This window comes from Scaptodrosophila lebanonensis, unplaced genomic scaffold (assembly GCF_003285725.1).
Source record: "Scaptodrosophila lebanonensis strain 11010-0011.00,11010-0021.00 unplaced genomic scaffold, SlebRS2 tig00000024-arrow-pilon, whole genome shotgun sequence".
Taxonomy (NCBI): domain Eukaryota; kingdom Metazoa; phylum Arthropoda; class Insecta; order Diptera; family Drosophilidae; genus Scaptodrosophila; species Scaptodrosophila lebanonensis.
Genome location: NW_022060538.1, coordinates 9,522,711 through 9,541,998, shown reverse-complemented (window position 1 = coordinate 9,541,998; position 19,288 = coordinate 9,522,711). Strand labels below are relative to the sequence as shown.

General features: G+C 34.3%; 1 protein-coding gene across 1 annotated transcript in view; it reads left to right on the top strand.

Moving 5' to 3' along the window:
- The first annotated feature begins 9,656 nt into the window (after positions 1-9,656).
- Positions 9,657-19,288, top strand: part of LOC115621173 — a 109,893-nt gene continuing 100,261 nt past the window's right edge. Inside the window, exon 1 of the mRNA XM_030514737.1 lies at positions 9,657-9,887. Coding sequence (XP_030370597.1) covers positions 9,782-9,887 — 106 coding nt within the window. The 5' untranslated portion in view covers positions 9,657-9,781. The remainder of the gene's footprint in view (positions 9,888-19,288) is intronic.

The window sequence follows — 19,288 nt, the reverse complement described above, 5'->3', positions numbered from 1 at the left end:
GATTTAAATACTTAACCTATATTTGGACGGCTATTTGCTATTCTCACGAGTGACGTAAGAAAGGATTTCATTAGTATGAGATTGCATCACCTTTTATATTTACAGCTGAGCAGTATTGGTTGAAATACTATTTTTCCTTCTTAAGAAAGACCCTATATTTATTATAGAAATAAATGTACTTTTCTTACGAGGTTTTAAGAATATGTTCTAAAGGAGTATTAAAATCATAAATTTTTTATTGTGATTTTTAATACCGTTTTAAGCGCAATGCGAACCAATTATCTCATGAGAAGAAGACGTGAAGTTAAAGAAAGTACGAGTATTTATTTTAATATACACATGAACAAAATACTAAGAATATTTGAATATTCTTTAATTCTAACTCAAAAATAGGTCTAACTTATTATTGAGACCAAATCATAACGAATACGTTTTTTTTTTCTTTCTTATTATCAAGGAGTGACTATTCAGTCTAACGTTTCTTTTTTTTTTGTTGACTTCTTTCATATCCGTATGGATCGAAATCATTATTATAAAGCAAAACAAAATACCTTCACATTGCCAAGACCAATTGCTCTGAAATTGGCAATGAGATATCAAACCAAGCTCTAGTTTCATTTATTTTTATTTAGTAATCGCTATTTGAATTTAAAAATAATACATTTATTACATTTTATTGCGCTCGAATTTAAGAAAAATAACAACACTGAAATATTAATATTTATAATAACCGTTCGAATAAATTTTGTAATATATTGATTTTAAAGTCATCACCTCATAAGATATTAATTGTTATTAGGCGAGAGTCTGGCGCTCTAATTAGGGTTTACATATATGTATGAGTACCTGAAAGGCCTTCTTATTCTCCTTACTTAAAGCCGTCTAAGTTGGAACTGTCTCCATATATACTCAATCCGTTCGCATAATGAGCATTATATTCGAATTCATGATTTTGTAAGAAAATATAGTTAAAGTAAGGGAGTGTTTGTTATCTAGAACTAAAAGCTATCTCCCCAATTCTTTCAGAAAATTAAAGAAGCCTCATATTTTTTAAATGTTTTTTACTGCTGATTTTTTACTGAAAAGATTTAAACATATTTACAAAATTACAAGACGAATTTACTAATAACTTATTAAGCTTACATAGGCATAAAATTGAAGATCTTTAATTTTGTAAAATCCTTATTGAAAAGTGTATAGAATACACAGTGTTACAAATAAAAACATATTCATTAATTTATTTAGTCCCCATACTAACGCAATAAGTGATATTCTTTCCTAAGCTACTTTTTTTTATGGAAATATGTTTATAATTCTTATAAAAAGACGTAGAAAAAAATAATTCTTATACCAAACGGTCGCAGTTCATGTTACTACATTCGAATAAATTCTTATTAGCCCCTGAAACGGCATAAATGCTTAAGCAGATTTTCAAACAAAATCTTTATCAATTGGGCAACTCTGCGAGGCGCCAAAAGCCCTGAAAACGTTTGTTCCATTTGTCTTGTTTCGGTTTTTGCAAACTTTCATTCATGCCAAAACGCTACAACGGAGCTTTTGACGCCAGCGTCGCCATTGAAATTTTTTTATGCTTCTTTTGCGGCGCAAACAAAAACAAAAGTTGCCGCTGTCAAAGCCGGCAAACGCAAGCTTACGCATACAGCGACGTTAGCGGCGCAGTCGCAGTTATAGCCAAAGACGCTTTGCGGCGCTGAACATTGGTTTCAAATTTTTTAGCATAAGAGACCAATTTCTTTGTTTCTTGAGCTCTGTAATATTGGCAAACAAATATCGCCAAAGTCCACTAAACTAAAATGTAAATAAAATAATTGAAATTATGTTAATTAAAATAAATTTAAATTTTACAGTCATGTCTATTTAAAAGAGAACGTTCTAATAATTTGTGTATCTTGTAAGTATACTCACCTCAAGTTGTCAAGTCCAGGTCTACGACACATATTTAGAAACACATCTTGATGTTTGAAATTAACCCTGGTATGTACATATACTTGAAAGTAAGTAATTTTATTTTTACCAGCTAAATAATGTAAGTTAATTACAATTTGATTTTTTAGGATTTCACAGGATTTTCAATTCAACAATTCCTTCCAAACATAAGAAACAAACAAATACAAAATTAATAATCATAAATCATTTATTATGTTTTTAACAAAATTCAAAGCATTTTGTATCCAATGTAGCTTTGCACAAAAATCATTGTTTTAATAATAAATAAAATTATACTTTTTTTTTTTAAATAAAAAATGAAAATCAAATTTCATAAATTGTTCCAGTTGGAGCAGACCAGTGATTTTCATTTTTTATTACAATTCTAAATATTTTTCGTCACAGACTGTATACATCTTCGGTTTGTGTTTCTTTTGTTTTTGTTTTTAAGATTTATTAGCTGGTTGCAGTCAGCACTATGTTTTGTTTTAATCAAATTCAAAAAAATGATAAAATTATTAAACAGCTGAACAGAAAACAGCCAATGTGCGACGCTGCCGCGTACGTCGACGGCGATGACAGAGTGCGCAAGCAGAGGCGGTGGCAGCAGCGTCAAAGCTCTGTTTCAGTACACGAATGGATTCCAAAGTGTTTGGACGTGTTTGCGCGTACCGCGTTTCATTTCTAGGCGCTGCGTTGTAATTCAACCGCACTCTTTTGTGTGTTTGTTTGTGTGTGTGCGTGCATCTTCAATGTCTAACACACAAACGGGCACAAAAGCCAATCAAACAAAAAATAAACAAATCAACAGCAACAACAACCGAAAATGTTATAAAAAAGAATTTCAAGTAAACTGAAAAATTAACTCGTAATTGTGAATTTTTTGCGCGTAATTTACTGACGACGCTGATTTAAGTGACGGCGACGGCAGCGCCGACGTTAGCGTCAACGTCGACTTTGTGTGCGCGTATTTGTCGGTGTTTGTGTATGTGTGCGCGAAAGATACAAAAGTAAAGTTTATAAAAGATATATTGATAGCTACTACGTTGCCGCGGCAAACTCTTCTACAACAACAAAACACAACACCTAAAGCGGAAATGCAAAAAGAAGAGAATATGCGACAAAGGTAACTCAAAGATACAACAAACAACACAAGAGCGACGGCGGCAGCAAAAGCCGGTGCAGTGCGTAGCAGAGCACACACACACGCATGCATACAAACATACATATATGTAGATGTATGTATGTATGTAAATACATTTGTATCAGCGTGTGTGTGTATGTATGTATGCAATGTTTATGTGCGTGCGCTTGTAAGAATCAAACAAAAATGATTCATTGTACAAAATTCCGGCATTGTCTTTGACACTGAGTCCTGTTGAAAATAAATTATGACATAATAAGCAGCAAATCAGTGACAGAAGCAACGGCAGCAGCAGCAGCATCGATGTCAGAGCAACGGCAACGGCAACAGCAACAACAAAGAACGCAAAGTGCGTGCCGCTGCCGCTGCGACGTCACTGTCGCTGTCGCTCGCTCAGTGTACTTATTTGTTTGCCTTGTGCGGGTGGCCACACACACACACATACACACACACACACATACACGCACGAACGACACACAAAGAGAGAGAGACGCACAGCTACAAAAACCAATAAGTAAAAATATGAAATGAATATTTTAAAATGAAATTCCAAACAAACAAACGAACAGCAACACAAATAATAATAACAACAACAACAAAAAGGATATAAAACGCAATAAACACGGTGCGGCAAGTACAGTAGTTTGGTTGCAAAGCCGTTCGAACAAAAAGCACGCACGCACACTGTGACAAAGACAACAACAGCAACAACAACAAAATAAACAACAACAGACCAAGCTGTGAAGCAACAGCGGCGGTTGTAGTAGGAAGGCAGGCAGGCAGGCAAAGGCGACAAGCAGGCAGGCAGGCAAACCAGAGAGCTTGCGAACACAAAGCGAAAGCGTAGCAAAAACAAGGAGCAAAAAAGGCGGCTTCAACTTCGACGCTAACGTCGACTTCAACGTCGCCGGCGGCAGCGACAACGACAGCGACTGAGTGGGCTGTATAAGTATAAAAAGCTTAGTAAGCTGCGCTGCTGCTACAATTTTTGCTGGCTTTGCTTGGCGAATTTCGTTTTTTCGCTCTTCCTTTTTTTTTTTTGTCGTTTTGCAAACAAAAGTACAATTTGCGAATACAAACAAATACATACATACATGTATGTATGTATGTACGTACATATATACATATGTATGACGCCGCACGCTGCACAAACGTTGGCGATGATGATAATGATGATTACCGATTTTTTGATGATGTTGAAAGAAACAAAAAGAATAAGCACAATAATAGAAGCAGCAGCAACAACAACAACAACAAAAGGTAGAATTTCAAGGAAATCGAAATTTGCGTCTTTAAAATATTGTGAAAGGCGCAAAGCAAAACTCCTTCTTTTCGGCCATTTTAGTTGCCTGCGGAGATACCAATAGTATGTACGAGCATGTCACTTCGCATGTGTATATCATTTCCGCTTTACTTCCTTATCTCTCGATTGGGCGTGAAACTTTTTGTAAAAATAATAACAAAAAAGTAGTAATAAAAGAGAAATAAAAAATGTTTGCGCCAAAACTATGACAGCCACAAAACTCTGCACACAAATTGCATAAATACAACTTTTAAAATAATAAACAAACTTTTACATTCAACAAATAAAATGCGACCGGGGGGAACAACTTTGGTTAAATCAAGAGTAAAAAATAAGCTTAGATGCAACTTTGTTGTGCATTCACCGTGGTTGTTTTTTAAAATTTAATTTCATGTTGTTTTTGTTGGTACGGATAACTGATTATATAGAAATATACGAAAAGAAAACTGAAATTTTGTGAACTATTATAAATAATCAGTTAAGTATTACAAATAATTATGAGGACCTATCCAGCAGTCCGATAATTTAAGTTTAGTCTAGGGATAAAATAAAGTATATTATTATAATAGATTGAATAGATTGCAGGTTTCTATTATCCACGGATTAGCGAAAGCGCAGTCAACATTCTCTTGGTTATATGGTTCACCAATCTGGGAGTGTACTAATAAATAATAATAGAGATATATTGAGGCGAAGTTTGTAGTTCCAAAAGCTTATACAATATGAGAAATCTGGCAGAGCTACTTGTGACTTAATAGTATGTGCTGATCTGAGGTCTCAAGAATTTATATATACTATATATCTAGCTTTACTTATGTATAGAATGTGCATTCAATAAACTGTCCCGTAATGTATAAAGAAATCACTTTAATTAATTTTCACCAAACACCAAAACTACACTAAATGGTTCCATAATTGTTGGTCTAGATTTATTTACTGAGAGATTAATTATATAATCCATTTGTGTCAATCAAATATTAAATTTAACAAATTTGAAATTCAAATTATTTAGCCGGCATCTCTCAACATCAATGCAACTATTTCAGTCACCGGAGCTGCTCATTTATTTATTATTATATGGCTACAGTCCATTTATATTGAGATTGCAATTGTAATGTCATATTTTTATTTTATTTAAAATTTAAATGTATGTAGATAGTTTCAAGAGTTTTTATCTGTTTGCTCAAGAAAATTTAACGCTGGAATCTTTCCCATTTGAACTTCAAACTAAACATCAAGCATTGCTAAAATAACATGAAAAAAATGATTAATTATTAAACCAACGCCTGAAATTACTAAAAATCACAAAGTTCAACTAAAATTTTAACGACTAGGTTGTTATTGAAGACGAGCTCATATAATTGTATATTTACAAAAGTAAATTTAATAAAAAATCATGAAGCTAGCACTTTTTTCTGAATGTAGAAAATATGTGTTTGTAATAACAAACTGATTTCAGCCACGCATCGAGAACACCGAACTTAGAAAATATTATCAACATTTTAAAACCCTTATATTCAAGTTTGCACCTTTCTTAAAAGTTTTTCACATCAAATCGATTAATAAAATAAAAAATTACAAGTATAAATAACAGCGCAATAGTATTTGAATATTTTGCTTCCCGACTTAGAATAAGCAAAGGTGATTCCAACACTTTGAACCATTTGTCTGTTGAAATGACATCTTCTTCAAATTTTTAGCCTTCTTCTAAGTCCCGATTTAAAAGACAATTATCAGAATACGAAACAGAAACCAATCATCTCCAGTTGGAGCTCCAGTCGACGATTGTGTGAAGTGTTTGAAGGTGTCATCTGATATCTCGTTCATATTTTGCGTTTTATACGTTTTGTGCGTAAGGTCTTAAAGTCGAATTTGACCCGGTCGGTTTTAGATATTTTTTTGGATAATAATATTATTATGAATAACATTTTTTAGAATGTTATATCGTATTTTATAAATTATAATTTGCTTTAGGAATACGTAGCTATTTTTTCTATAAAGTAAAATTTAACTTATTTCAAATGGTAGTTGGGAAATTTGGTTAGAAAGTCATGGCCAGGACACATAAAGCACAGTTATTGGTTTGGTTCGTGTGCCTAAGTCTGAGAATTGATTTGTTATTAAAATATAGTTTATTTCAACAAACATAAAAATGTTGATAGAAAGGTTGCAAAAGAAAAGAAACAAATTTATGCGGTTTATGCGTGTATTTAAACAAAAGAGTTGTTGTTGTTGTGTTGCTTAAAAATGGTTCTGTTTGTCGAACTTAAAACTGAAAAATCCATCAAAGTACGTCATGAACTATTTGCGAGGGTATTTATAATCTGTGGAGTGCTGAAGATAACATTTTTGATGTTTGTTGTTATTGTTTATCTCCGGTTGCAAAGCAAACAGCAATTCCCCAAATAAAATACGTTTTCGGTTGCTTTTACTTTTGTGGCTGTTGTTGTTATTTTTGCACAGCTGAGCTGAGCGTACTTTTTGCAAAACCTTTCATAGAAGTGGCTCGACAATAACAACAACAACAACGATGGGGCCCTGAAATATAATTGAGAATTCATTTATGCGGCTTGCTGAAAATTTTTGCCGCGCGAACTCGTGTACATAACGTAGATACATAAAAAAATGTATATATATATATATATATATATATATATATATATATATATATATATATATATATATATATATATATATATATATAAAAATATATATATATATATATATATATATATATATATATATATATATTTATATATACATATATAGCTGCCCTCTCTTACTTTTGGCGAGCGAAATGTATCTCATAGATACAGCAAGACAACATTGGCATTTACTTGGCGTTTCGGTTGTTTGCTGAAATTATGTGTCGCCTTTTATGGCATCATCATCGGCCGCAGCAGCAACTGAACAACACCATCAACAATGGTACCACCAACATTATTATTATCATGCGTGCCTAATGGCAGTTGAGTGAACAGAGTAAACCTGTAGAAGGGGCGTGGGCGGTTGGTTGCCCTAGAAACACGACAAGTTCTTTGGTCATAGACAAGGATTTGTGAGTTGGCTTCTTTAATATTACAAAAGATAGACTAGAACCGAGCACGTCTATTCACCCATTAATGTTTGTAGGTAATGAATAGGCAAGAAGCCACAACAGAACTAATCTATAAAGCATTTTTAAGACGCCCATTAATAATTAATAGGATTGACAAAATAATGAACTCTTGTATTTGAAATTTCGCATTTTTCATAGACTTCGATGACTTGGTAGCCATTTGTAGCAGAAAGGTAATAGAAATTAACAATATACAAATTTAAATTTAATAATTGAAAACAGAATATAGAACTTGAATTTGGAAATTAATATTATGGATGGAAGATAATTCTTATTGATGTGTAATATTTATGTTATTATAGACAATAATTATAATATACTCCTAATTTTAAATTCATAATTCTTTTAATCGTTCAAAGTACTTTTTAAAAGTGTACTACCAATTATATGTGGTAGAACAGTTCTTATAGAAATATCTTCTCAAATTTATTTAAAATACTCATTATACCAATTTCCAAATAAAATTCTCCTTTTGTAAATCATCTTGCAACTAACTTTGGAACAGTTTATGGCACACGTATCTGTTGAGGGGGAATGTAAAGCAATCGAGAATAGGAATAGTATAGTTTTGCGAAATTGTAAAATTGTCAAATTCTAAACCATTCACAAATTAAGTAACTATGTGACGAGTTGACTTATTTATTTTATCTTTCCTTTTAATTATTTACAAACTTTGGTGTCACAACGACAAACAATTTCAAAGTAATTGACAGCCTAATTGCTATTCTAAGTCCGATTAATTTCTATACCTATAATAAAAAATGTACAGACATAAGAGAAACATTATTATTTCAAAAAAAGGTTTTTGAGCGTAATGTTTTATTAATTTCACTTATCTATTAATTAAACAACTTTGAATATAAAACTCTCCTTTTTTTGTTTTAAGAGTAGTGCGAGTATATTATGCTTAAAAATATGTAGACTTTCAATGACAAGATTTCTAATTTCTTCTTTTAGTTTTTAAAATATTTATACCACTGTGTAATAGGAACTAAGCCTGTTCCCTCTTTTAATCTGATTCCATATATATCAAGTATGTGTTATCAGCTTTAAAATGTATCTTGCTTTCGTTCTGCATCTGCTAAAGTGCCAAGTTTCTTTATAAGGAGTCTTACTTGTTCAGATTCTATTTTCTTAAAATTAAAAAATGCAAGCTTTGTGGAGTCGCTTATCTGCGAGATATCTTGTATCTAATTACAAATCCTTCTTCAAATTCTGCAGTTTCTTGCAAGGCAATAACTTTTAGGCGGACGGACATAAAACAATTTTTAGAATCCGAATTTTTACCTGCAACATCTGATATTTATAGCAGTGACTATAACAAATAAATATGTAGTATGTCTTTTGTTGTCTCTCAGCGTATTGACAGCAATTGATAGACGTTTGTGTTTTTTGTACTACCCCTTATTGATTGCTTCTTTTTGTTTTTTGAGTACGAGTGTGTGTGTGTGCGTGCGTGTGTGTGTGTGAGTGTGTGTGTGTGAGTGTGTGTGTGTGTGTGTGAAGTCGCAATGTGCCACAAGTTAATGCCATTTCAATCAATTTCACAAATTTCCAAATCTTCAATGCTGACAGCAAACGACAACTGTCTGTTTGTGGCTCCGTTTGTGCCAGTGTGTGTGTGTGTGTGTGTGCATCCGTTTTGCTCCCTTTTTTATGGGCGCGGGTGCGCTATTTAACAAATTACGTATACGCACTGTTGCGCGCGTAAAATATTTATGCATCTTTTATATACAGAAAAATATATTAGCATACTTTTGTGTGCACGTGTGTGCCTTCTGCATCCATGCGTGTATGCGTGCGTGTGTGTGTGTGTGTGCGCGCGTAAAACATTACATTTACCCGCCATTTCGTTTACATTAGCAAATAGAATTGATTTTTTGTTCTTGCTCTTACAGGCAAAAGCCGCAACATGCGCGTAATCACGGCTATTAAGTAAAGAAAGCAACAACAAAAAATAGCATAAAAATTGCACCAAGTGTATAAAATACATAATAATAAAAAAAAATGAACAAAACAAATGAGAATATTGCTCATAAAAATTTGCTACCAATGCTAAAAAACAGTTTGCAATAATAATCAACAACAACAACATAATTGCAATTGTGGTTGCTGCTGGTTTTTGTCTTGGCCGCCTGCAGCGAGATAAATTTGCATGCCAACGATCTGGGAGTTTAGCCTCTGACGACGATACCAATTGACGATTTAAACTCACACACTGGGCTTTTTAGCCAGCTGGAACTGGGAACGGAAATTACGTCAGATTGCAATGTTTTTGTTTTACAATGGACGCGGTTTTGTCATTCTACTAATTGAAATATTGCTGCTGATATTGAGCGATGACAATGGACGTCTGACCAAGGAGCCGACAACAGGTGAGTTCAGAAATAATTTAGCCCCTCACCTCATGCAGAAAAAATATATAAATATATATATATTCCATAACTTAGCTCAGCAGGATCCTATTTTCCTAGCTATGTTCATACAAGTAATTTGTACAAAAATTTATGAAACTGCGCTAATATAACACGATTTTCATGTAAATTCAATCAAAAGCAATAACATTGCTCCAAAAACTGATACTTTTGCCGTTATTTATTAATCAGTTTTTGGAAAATATGGCATTTCTTGTGGCAATGCCTTGCTGATATCCAATACTACTTTTCAAATTCGCATAAAACTTAGCAGATTAAAATTTATATGGGAAGAATGCTTATTTCGGATATACTTTTCATGGCTTATCATATACCTGTCTGAACGCCATCTGATAAGCTTACAAGTATAAGTATATTTTGTTTATAATTTTGATTAATTTAAACCTAATCGACATAGAATTTTCTGTTATGCTTTCGTTACAAAGTTATATCTCGTTCTCACGGAAAAAAGCAATACCGTGGAGGATTTTTTTTTTTGTCTACCTTCACAGCGACAAGGTATTTCATTTTTCTGAATACGGAGCATTCTTGTTTCTAATACTAAATAAATGAACATAATTAAAGCAACATTGCACAGCATTTTTTATAAATATATCTTTTTTTTTGTTGATAAATATCGACTTTTTTTTTACATTTTTTTGCAATTCCGTATGTATTTAATGGATTGTCACAAAAGGTTCCTATTACACTTTCAAAATGGGATATTTACAATGAGTTTAAATTATAATTCGTTTTTAACAGACATGAAGAAATATTTGTATATATATGGCTATATAAGTAGAGGAAGATCATGCCTCACATGCCTCACACAGATAAAGTTGTACATTTCGAAGGAGAATTGAATTATTATTTGTCAGTGAAACAAAAATTATTTGCCTTCCAAGTGAATGCATTCTAAAAGTAGGTAGAATGTGTTCCCACAATTCGACGCAGCAGCGTGCGTGCTCACTCAATTTTATTGACTCAGTCGGAATTCTATGGATTGTTTGGTCAACATTCTCGCATTTGTGCTCATTTATAAATAAATTGAATGAAGTGAGAGTTCAGTGGGTGACAAGAAATAAAAGAATTTATGCAGCCCAGGTATGTGCACATATAAATACCTGTTAAAAGTTCTTTTCCAAATATATATTTTAGTTTGTAGACTCTAAAGCGTATAAATACCGCTTAGATGTAACTTATTCTCAGTGCTGGGGCGTGTCAAGTGTTTACCAAGGCCACTTAAAAGTCTCCTCATTGCCCAAAACTTCAAAGGGAGTTACAAAAAAAATAGAAGAACTTGTTGAGTTCCTGTGGAGCTATATAGCTTGGCTAGTTGAAGGAGCATAGCGAAAAAAAGCCATAAAGAAAATCAGTAACATAAAATATTAAAGTTGCTGGAACACGCAAGAAAACTTTTTCGCGCGATGTGTGCGGGAAGCTAACAAAATTTCAACAACAACAACGATAACTAAAACCAACTCTGTTTTATAGCCACACGGTTTTTGGCTTTCATTTTTTTTTTTTTCTTTACTGCATAGAGGGCGGGAATAATGTTAAACGGGGCTGTTCCCCGTTCCGTGCAATAGAATAGCACTTTCGCATGCAAGTCCGCCATCTGAGGTTATTACGTTGTTGATTTGACTAAACGAAATTATAATTCATATACCATACTTTGTGTAAAAGTAAAATAAAAAACTTGAAGGCTTGGCAATTTTGTTCGCCAACAAAATTCAAGGGTGCAGAGTGCTCAGTGCTTGGCCATTAACTTTCTTCTATAATATGCTTCTATAAGTTGGGCTTTTACAGAAAGCAGTTCACTGCTCACAGACAGTCAATCATACTACAGTATCGCTTTGAAACAAAAAAGCAAAAGCAAAAAAAAAAATTTGTAATCATTAAATTGTGTTTATTTTAGAAAATTTAGTTAATAATGTTGATAATTAATAAAGTGGGCGACAAATGAATTTGTGAAATGAAAAGTAATGATATCGTCAGACAAGCCAAAGTTTCAAATGTATTTATATTTATAGGACAAAATTAATTTTTTTAGAGCAGGGCGCACAAATGTCAATAGGTTTTTCAGTTTGTTTAGAAATAACCTAAAATGGATGAAATTTAATTCCCACACATTTTCTAAAGACCTGTGTTTTTGTTGCTGGCTTTATTTTCTTACTTCAAAACATTTTCAGCACTGTTTCATTAGGAGAACCCATTGGTAGTTCTCAGACCTAAGTACTACCTCGAACCAAACATAATTTCAGATACGCGTGAACCTGCAATATTGACAAAATATTTAAAATACTACTTTAAGTTTTAATTTCAAAGAAGTGCCGCAAAATCGTTTTACTTTAAAATTCATAAACATCTTAACAAAAAACAGTCAAGTATAGTAATATAAAATATTTAAGTATTTTTCAATTCAAACAATAATTTAAATTTAAATACTTTTGCATTGAAATTCTTAAACGATTGCTTTTCAATTGCAGAACATTATCGATTTTTGGCTTCAATCAATTTATAATTCTGTTCATTTAATTTGAAAAGTTAGTTGGTTCGCATATCCTATCCCTATCTCAGCTGAACATCGTTAAAAAGCAATGCAACTAAGTATGTATTTGGGCCTTTTGTAAAACTCCCCACTGCTGCTGTTCCTTCTAAGTGATTTATTATAATGTTATGAGCAAGATTTCCTTCATGCTGCCACCCCCTCTCGTACATACTATATAATTTCAAAAGCACCCTGTGACATTCCCAGGTCGTTTGTATGCAATGCGTGTCAACCCTTCGATGCGCGATGCTCGATGCTCGAGCTAGACATGAAAAAATTACGCACTTTCTTTTGATGTTGGCAAACGGGCAATTCGGATATTGTGGCCATATTGTTTTATATTCAGCTTATTGGTTTGAAGACCTTACAGGATAATGTTGCTCTTTTCTTCTCTATGAAGTCCTAGCTAACACACTTGATGGCAGCATGTTGCCATAAATTGTCCAATGCTTTGATTTTGTACATATTTCAACTACTCGCATATGTTTGTCAAACATGTGTGGCTAGTGAATTATGAACCAATTATTAGTTCATCCATCAAAGTTTTAGCCCTCTCCCTCCCACTCACCTAAAATAGAAAGAGGAAGGGTAGTGGCATCGCCATCATCAGTCAAGCCATTTGCCATAGCCATCATCAAATATTTAGCCGTTGCGAAGGCAGCAAAGCAAACCACAACTGATGATGTGCACTTAAAATGCAGGGCATACACAAACCCAGAACACTCAATGTTAACCAAAAGTTTGCGGTGCACTGCACACACGGCTGGGGCTCAGCAAGGCTTCGTGGCAGCACAGGAAGGGGCATGCCAATGAAAATGAGGCAAGGCGAAAGTCCAAGTCCAAGTCAAACGACTAAGCGGCATGTCGTCAATAAATTTTCCATTAAATTCAAAGCAAACCCAAAAGGCAAAAAAAAAAACTCGTACGAAATGTAAAAGGAAAACATAAAGGAAGGCACATACTACATAACTCCTGGCCGTTATGGGCACTCACACGCACGAACACACATGCACGTACACATGCACATACACATGTAGTATGTATGTATGTATGTATTGTGAACAGTGTTGATAGTTCAAATAGGAATAACACCGTCTGGCCAATTGACCGCAATTGCCAACTCAAGTGCCGATAATGAATAAAAATTGGATTAAAGTATATATGTTTTCAATTTTGTTCATCTTAAATAATATCATATACCATATCATGTCAAAGCAATATTATAACTCCTTACTTCTCGAAAACTAATTTGCAACATAAGGGGAAAGAAAGCTCGATTATGTATCTTACTTTTGCATTCTTTAAAAGGCTTGCGAACAGCTTCATTTGAGCTTAGGTCTAAAGAGGTTTTATTGTATGTGGAAGCCAATTTTCTCTTTATGTGATTAATTGTTTAATAAAAGATCTTATGCGTTTGCAAAAGAAGACTTATGAGAATATTATTTTACTTTGCCCAATCTTGTTATAATCTCCTTTATATCTCCCCCTTCCTACTTGTATATACATTATTTATTTATTACCCCTGATGTAAAATTTTTAAAGCAACAATCGATAGGCCCAAGAAGTGTAGAGAAACAAGCTGTGCACTGAAGCTAAAGAGCAAAGGAAATCCGGAAATGCTAAGATAGTATACTCATGCATATATATATGTACATATACATATATTTAAAAGTCCATTTTATAATATTTGCTTCACAGTCGACTTTTTATCTATTGTATTTTTAAAGAAATCACATTTAAATTTTTAAAGTACATTGTACATGTTGAAATTCCTGGAACTAACTTAAAAGAATATAAGGATGCTGAATTCTTCAAGATTTTAAGACCATTATGTAAAACTTGCATTTCCTTAATTGTTATTTATGTAGAACTAAAAATAATAGGGTAAAGTTTTTATTCATTCCAAACTCGATATCTATTATATTTGTTGGCAATATAATTTTTCAAATTACAGCCTTTTCGCAATGTTCTTTGCCTTAAGTTTCTTAAAATGCTAGCCACATAGTTATGTTTGTTGCGGAGTTAGAAAGCCATTCTATGTTCCAAAACGATCCTTGCCTATAGACAGCTTCATCTTTCAATGCAACATATACAATAACATAAATACACTTACATATATACTTGTATATATAGAACCATAAAGAGTTTGAACATGTTGATGTTTGTTAGACACGTTTTTAATTACATCTAATATTAATTAGAGCTTAAAGTGACGTGGAACAATGTGTGAGTGCAGGTGAATTTTTAAATTCAGGCTACATATTTAAAATCCAATATTTCGTCCAATATTTGTGTTTTACACAATAACTATCAATTATTTCCATAATTAATTTTCAATTAAAATCTACATTACTTTTGCTGTTTCTATTCAATTAGCCAATGCTGTGTTGCCATGTGGGTGTGTACTTACACGTCACCTGAATGTATGTATTAGTGTTTATGTGTGTGTGTGTGTGCTGTACAACAACTTTAGCTCTCTGCCTAGCTCTCTGCCTACTGCTTTGCAATGACTTTTTGGCGGCGGTGTGTCATTCGATTTATAATGGCGTGTGGCGCCATCTAGAGCTCAACAGCGGCAGCTGCAGCTACAGCAATAGTCGCGCAGCATGAACACAAGAGGAAGAGCTAGATGAAGAGAAAGAGGAAGAGCAGCAACAAATGGCAGCAGGCAGCAGCATTGTTGAACGATATTGTTACCGGCGGCAATAACTACACCATAAGCTATGGGGTAGCGGCATTGTTGTTGTTCTTGCTTTTATTATATTATTGTTGTTTTTGTTTTTGCTTTTGCTTTATTCATATGCCAAAAAGCAAATCGCTTGTTGTACCAACTTGGCTTATAGTTAGTGCTATTGTTGTTGTTGTTATTGTTTACTTCAACTGCGGGCACGCGGCGTAAAACAACAACAATATTGAGGCAGCCCGAAGGCATGTACCATAGTGTGTGTGTGTGTGTGCCTGTTTGTATGTGTGTGAGTGGGTGTATGTGTGTGTGTGTGTGTGCGTATAAGCTCCATATTCATATGCAAATAGCGTTTGGAGGACCTTTTGTGTTGCTTTTGTTTTTGGGCTTTACGCTTGCTGTCGTCGTCGGCGTCGTTGCTGTTCCTGTTGCTGTTGTTATTGTTATTGTTGTAGTTGTAGGCGTCTGCGTATGGCTTGGCTATGGCGCCCAATGCTTGATTTCAATTTTGAAGTGCTTCCTGTTCGTTGTTGCTGTTGCTGTTGTTGTGGTTGCTGGCGCTCTACAATTTGACATCTCAAGCAGCGTTACTTGCGCCACAAGAACAACACCAACAGCAACAACACCAACAGCATAACAATAACAAACAGTTGAGTTGGAGCAGGGGCGGAAAAACAACTTGAGCTCGCTCTGCTACTAACTACACAATATAAAACAGCAAATCGGCTCTTCTAGCCACAAATGCCGGCGGTTGCCGCTACACTCTTGACTTAGCGAGTGCGCCTATGATGCGAACTGAAGCGCAGCCGGTGGCGCCGGCTGCTAAAGCTGGAAATCCAAATGGCAGTCTCTTACCCACACACCCACTCACCCACACATCCAAACACCACAAACGCTCCATATACCTCCCCAAAAATAAAATACAGGATTGTGGCACAGCTGTGCCTGCTGGCGTTCTCTTGTGGTCTTTTAAGCTGCAAGTGTGCATGTGTGCGTGTTTATGTGTTTGCGTATATGTGTGTTGACGACCAAAAGCCGAAAAAATGTTAGGTTTTAACTACTCAACTATACAAGTTATACATATACATATATACAAAAATTTGTGTATACTTGTGTTTGTGCCTAACGGCCATAAGTATTCAAACCAAGTCCAAAACGTGACCGCAAATGGCAATCAAAATTGTAAACGCAATTGAACTGAATTTTGTTGACAAACCATAACTAGCCATATAAAACTTTGGCTCCACTCTCAAAACTACATTGTAATAGAACAATTTTCTATTGAAACGAACATCTGGCAGGAAATTAAAAACCCAACCATCAGCTCTTGCGATAGAACCCTTTTTACACATGCTAGACTCCCTCACACCTATTTCTCTCAACATAACATAATCACCATAATTAGCTTAAACGTATAGGTAGACATTTAAACTTGATTTAATGAACAAGTGTGGCTCGTTAATTAAGTTTAAACGCAGTAGTTGAATCAATAAAAGCAAACTTATCTAATTTGTCAAGTTGGGAATTTCAATTTTCATTTTGTTTTTTCTACAGCGTTTCAAAGTTGTTTACAACAATTACGAAGTTAACGAAGTTCATTACCTTAACTTTGAAAATTAGTTTTTTTTCACCATTACGACAGATGCTGCTACAGGTATTTTGTTCAATCTAAAGTTTAAAGTTTGTTTACAGATTCTATTCCTTTATAATTTGAAATAATAATGCAAAATGTTGGAGCACCCTACTTAGCTTCTAAGCCCTTTCTTTGCGCTCTCTATCGCGCCCTTTACTGCGCTCTCTGTGGCGCTCTCTTTGTGCATTACTTTTCTTATGCCGGCCCGCTGACTTGTAGCGGCAGCAGGCAAATCACTTGTTAAATAATTCTCGCACATTCAACATCGTCGTTTGTACAATTATCCAAGCCATTAAAGCAATATTAATAATCGAAGAATACCGCGTCTCATCAATAAATAATTAAATCTTGTTGTCGTTTCGCTAAAAAGCTAGCGATTTTTCACAAAATTTAAGCAAATATTAAAAGAAGTAATTCTGAATTTAAATTTTTGAATTTTCATTTCAGTAATAGAATGTGTTCAACTTGCTTAAGTGAATTTGTTGAATTTATTTTAAAAATATTGAAGGCGATGACTAGAAAATTGTTTAAAACTAAATTAAATTTAAAAACTAAGATTAATATTCCTTTTTGAAAAAAGTTTTGAAAATCTTTAGTGTCTTTAAATTCGAAATGTTAGCAAAAAGGTTTCATTTCTTTTATGGAGATGTTTCAGTTTAAAAGAAACAAAAAAATTATTTTCATAACCCTTCTATTCTCTCATTTTTGCGGATCTGGCTGTCTAGTCTGAAAGACAAGAAAAAAGCACTGCTTCCTTCAAACACGCAGAAAAGTCTTAAAACTTCAGAAATAGAGTTTTTGCAGTAAGACATTTCACAGATTATATAGCCCCTAGAGGATGTTATAGGAGCAGGGTTTCCACAATGAAGACTTCTCAGTCCGTTTTTGTACATAGCAGATATTCCAACAGATCTCCAACTTACAATATGCATTTAGGCGGATGACACTGGTCTCTATGGCCGATCAATCTAATTCACTTAAGGGGGGAGTGGTTGCCAACGAAAAACACAAAATAAACATGTTACGTTTACACTTAATCAGTTATAATCCCGCACTCTACTGATGTCGATAGAGGACTCAAAATATATCGATGTAAAAAAAAAAAAAATCAAAATTTGCAATCAAAGTGCTGTATCATAAGGCCACTTTTAAAGTCAGTCTTCACTTATTTCTCGCATCTCTAGGGAAATGCCAGCAATGAGGACAGTATTCAAGGAGACTAATCTCAAATTCTCAGCCCTATTGCTTAAGTACAGTCCTTGGTACATTCGTAACGAATCCATAAACACCTTTGCATGCCAATTCTTATATAGTAACTAAAATATCTTGAAATCAATGCAAATATTCCGGCAAAATAAATTCCTATCCGAACATACTTGCCTAATCACTAACTCTGCAAGAACTGAAGGTAAAATGTGAAAAATAAAACGGAAGGCAGTAAGGAAAGTATTTACAAAATATGTAGAAGATTTTCAATTCGCATGAAATCTGTTGGAAATACTAATTTAGGCAAAAGTTCCCATAATTTGTCGCTCATAAAAGCTTCCCCTTTCGATAGCGCATCAATTATTTCTATAGCCTGCTAACTTGTACATTTTTGGCAACCATTCAAATTCAATTGAACTTTTAAATCGTTTCTGTTTCTGTTGTTTCCGCCTAGCTACAAATAGTTGAGTAATAGATAAAAGTTTAAGTATCTGGTCGTTTTTAGACATTTCCGTTCATGCGGAACAAGTGTAATTACATCACATTTCTGCTTCTCTTCGTTGCCAGTAAGTACTGGGCTTAAACAGTCTTAAATGCTTTGCCACTTAGTTTGATCGAAATACTTGCGAGTGTGTTAGTTAGATGTAAACATATAAAGATGTATTTATTTGTATACAAGTACATGCTTGTGCTTTGGCGGATTTGTCCTGATTAAAGTTCCTATACACATGAAACATGGACATGGACATCGCCACTCGCTGTCCTGGTCCTGGTCTCTCTAGCAACAGAACGTTTGTCGCATTACTGGCATCAATTTTCCGTTTTATGGCCTCATTGCAAAAAAAAAATCCCTGACGTTTCCTTGACAGCTTTAAACTGATTGCACACTGCTGGTTGCCGAGCCAACGCATGCGGGGGATTCACGTCCTTGCCTCTCGCCATGTCCTGCTGCTGCCAACGCCAATTGCTCCTTACATTACTTTACATCAATGGCCCGTAATGTTTGTAGCTCTGTTCTGGCAGCGTCTTGCTGTGTGTGGCAATTCTCAGAAATCAGTTAAGCACAACATGCCACACCCATTACTCCCACACTCACCTTCCGTTGAAGCCACCCCACTCCGTCCCACCCCCATTTCTGTGTCAATTTGTGCCCCTGGCTTACATGTTTGGCGGCAGGAAGAAGAAAAAAAAACAGCAAAGATTACTTTGGAAGCAACGGAAATCTTTTTTAAAACATTCATACAACTTCATAATTATAACAGAGGCAGAAACATATTTTTTTTTTTGCC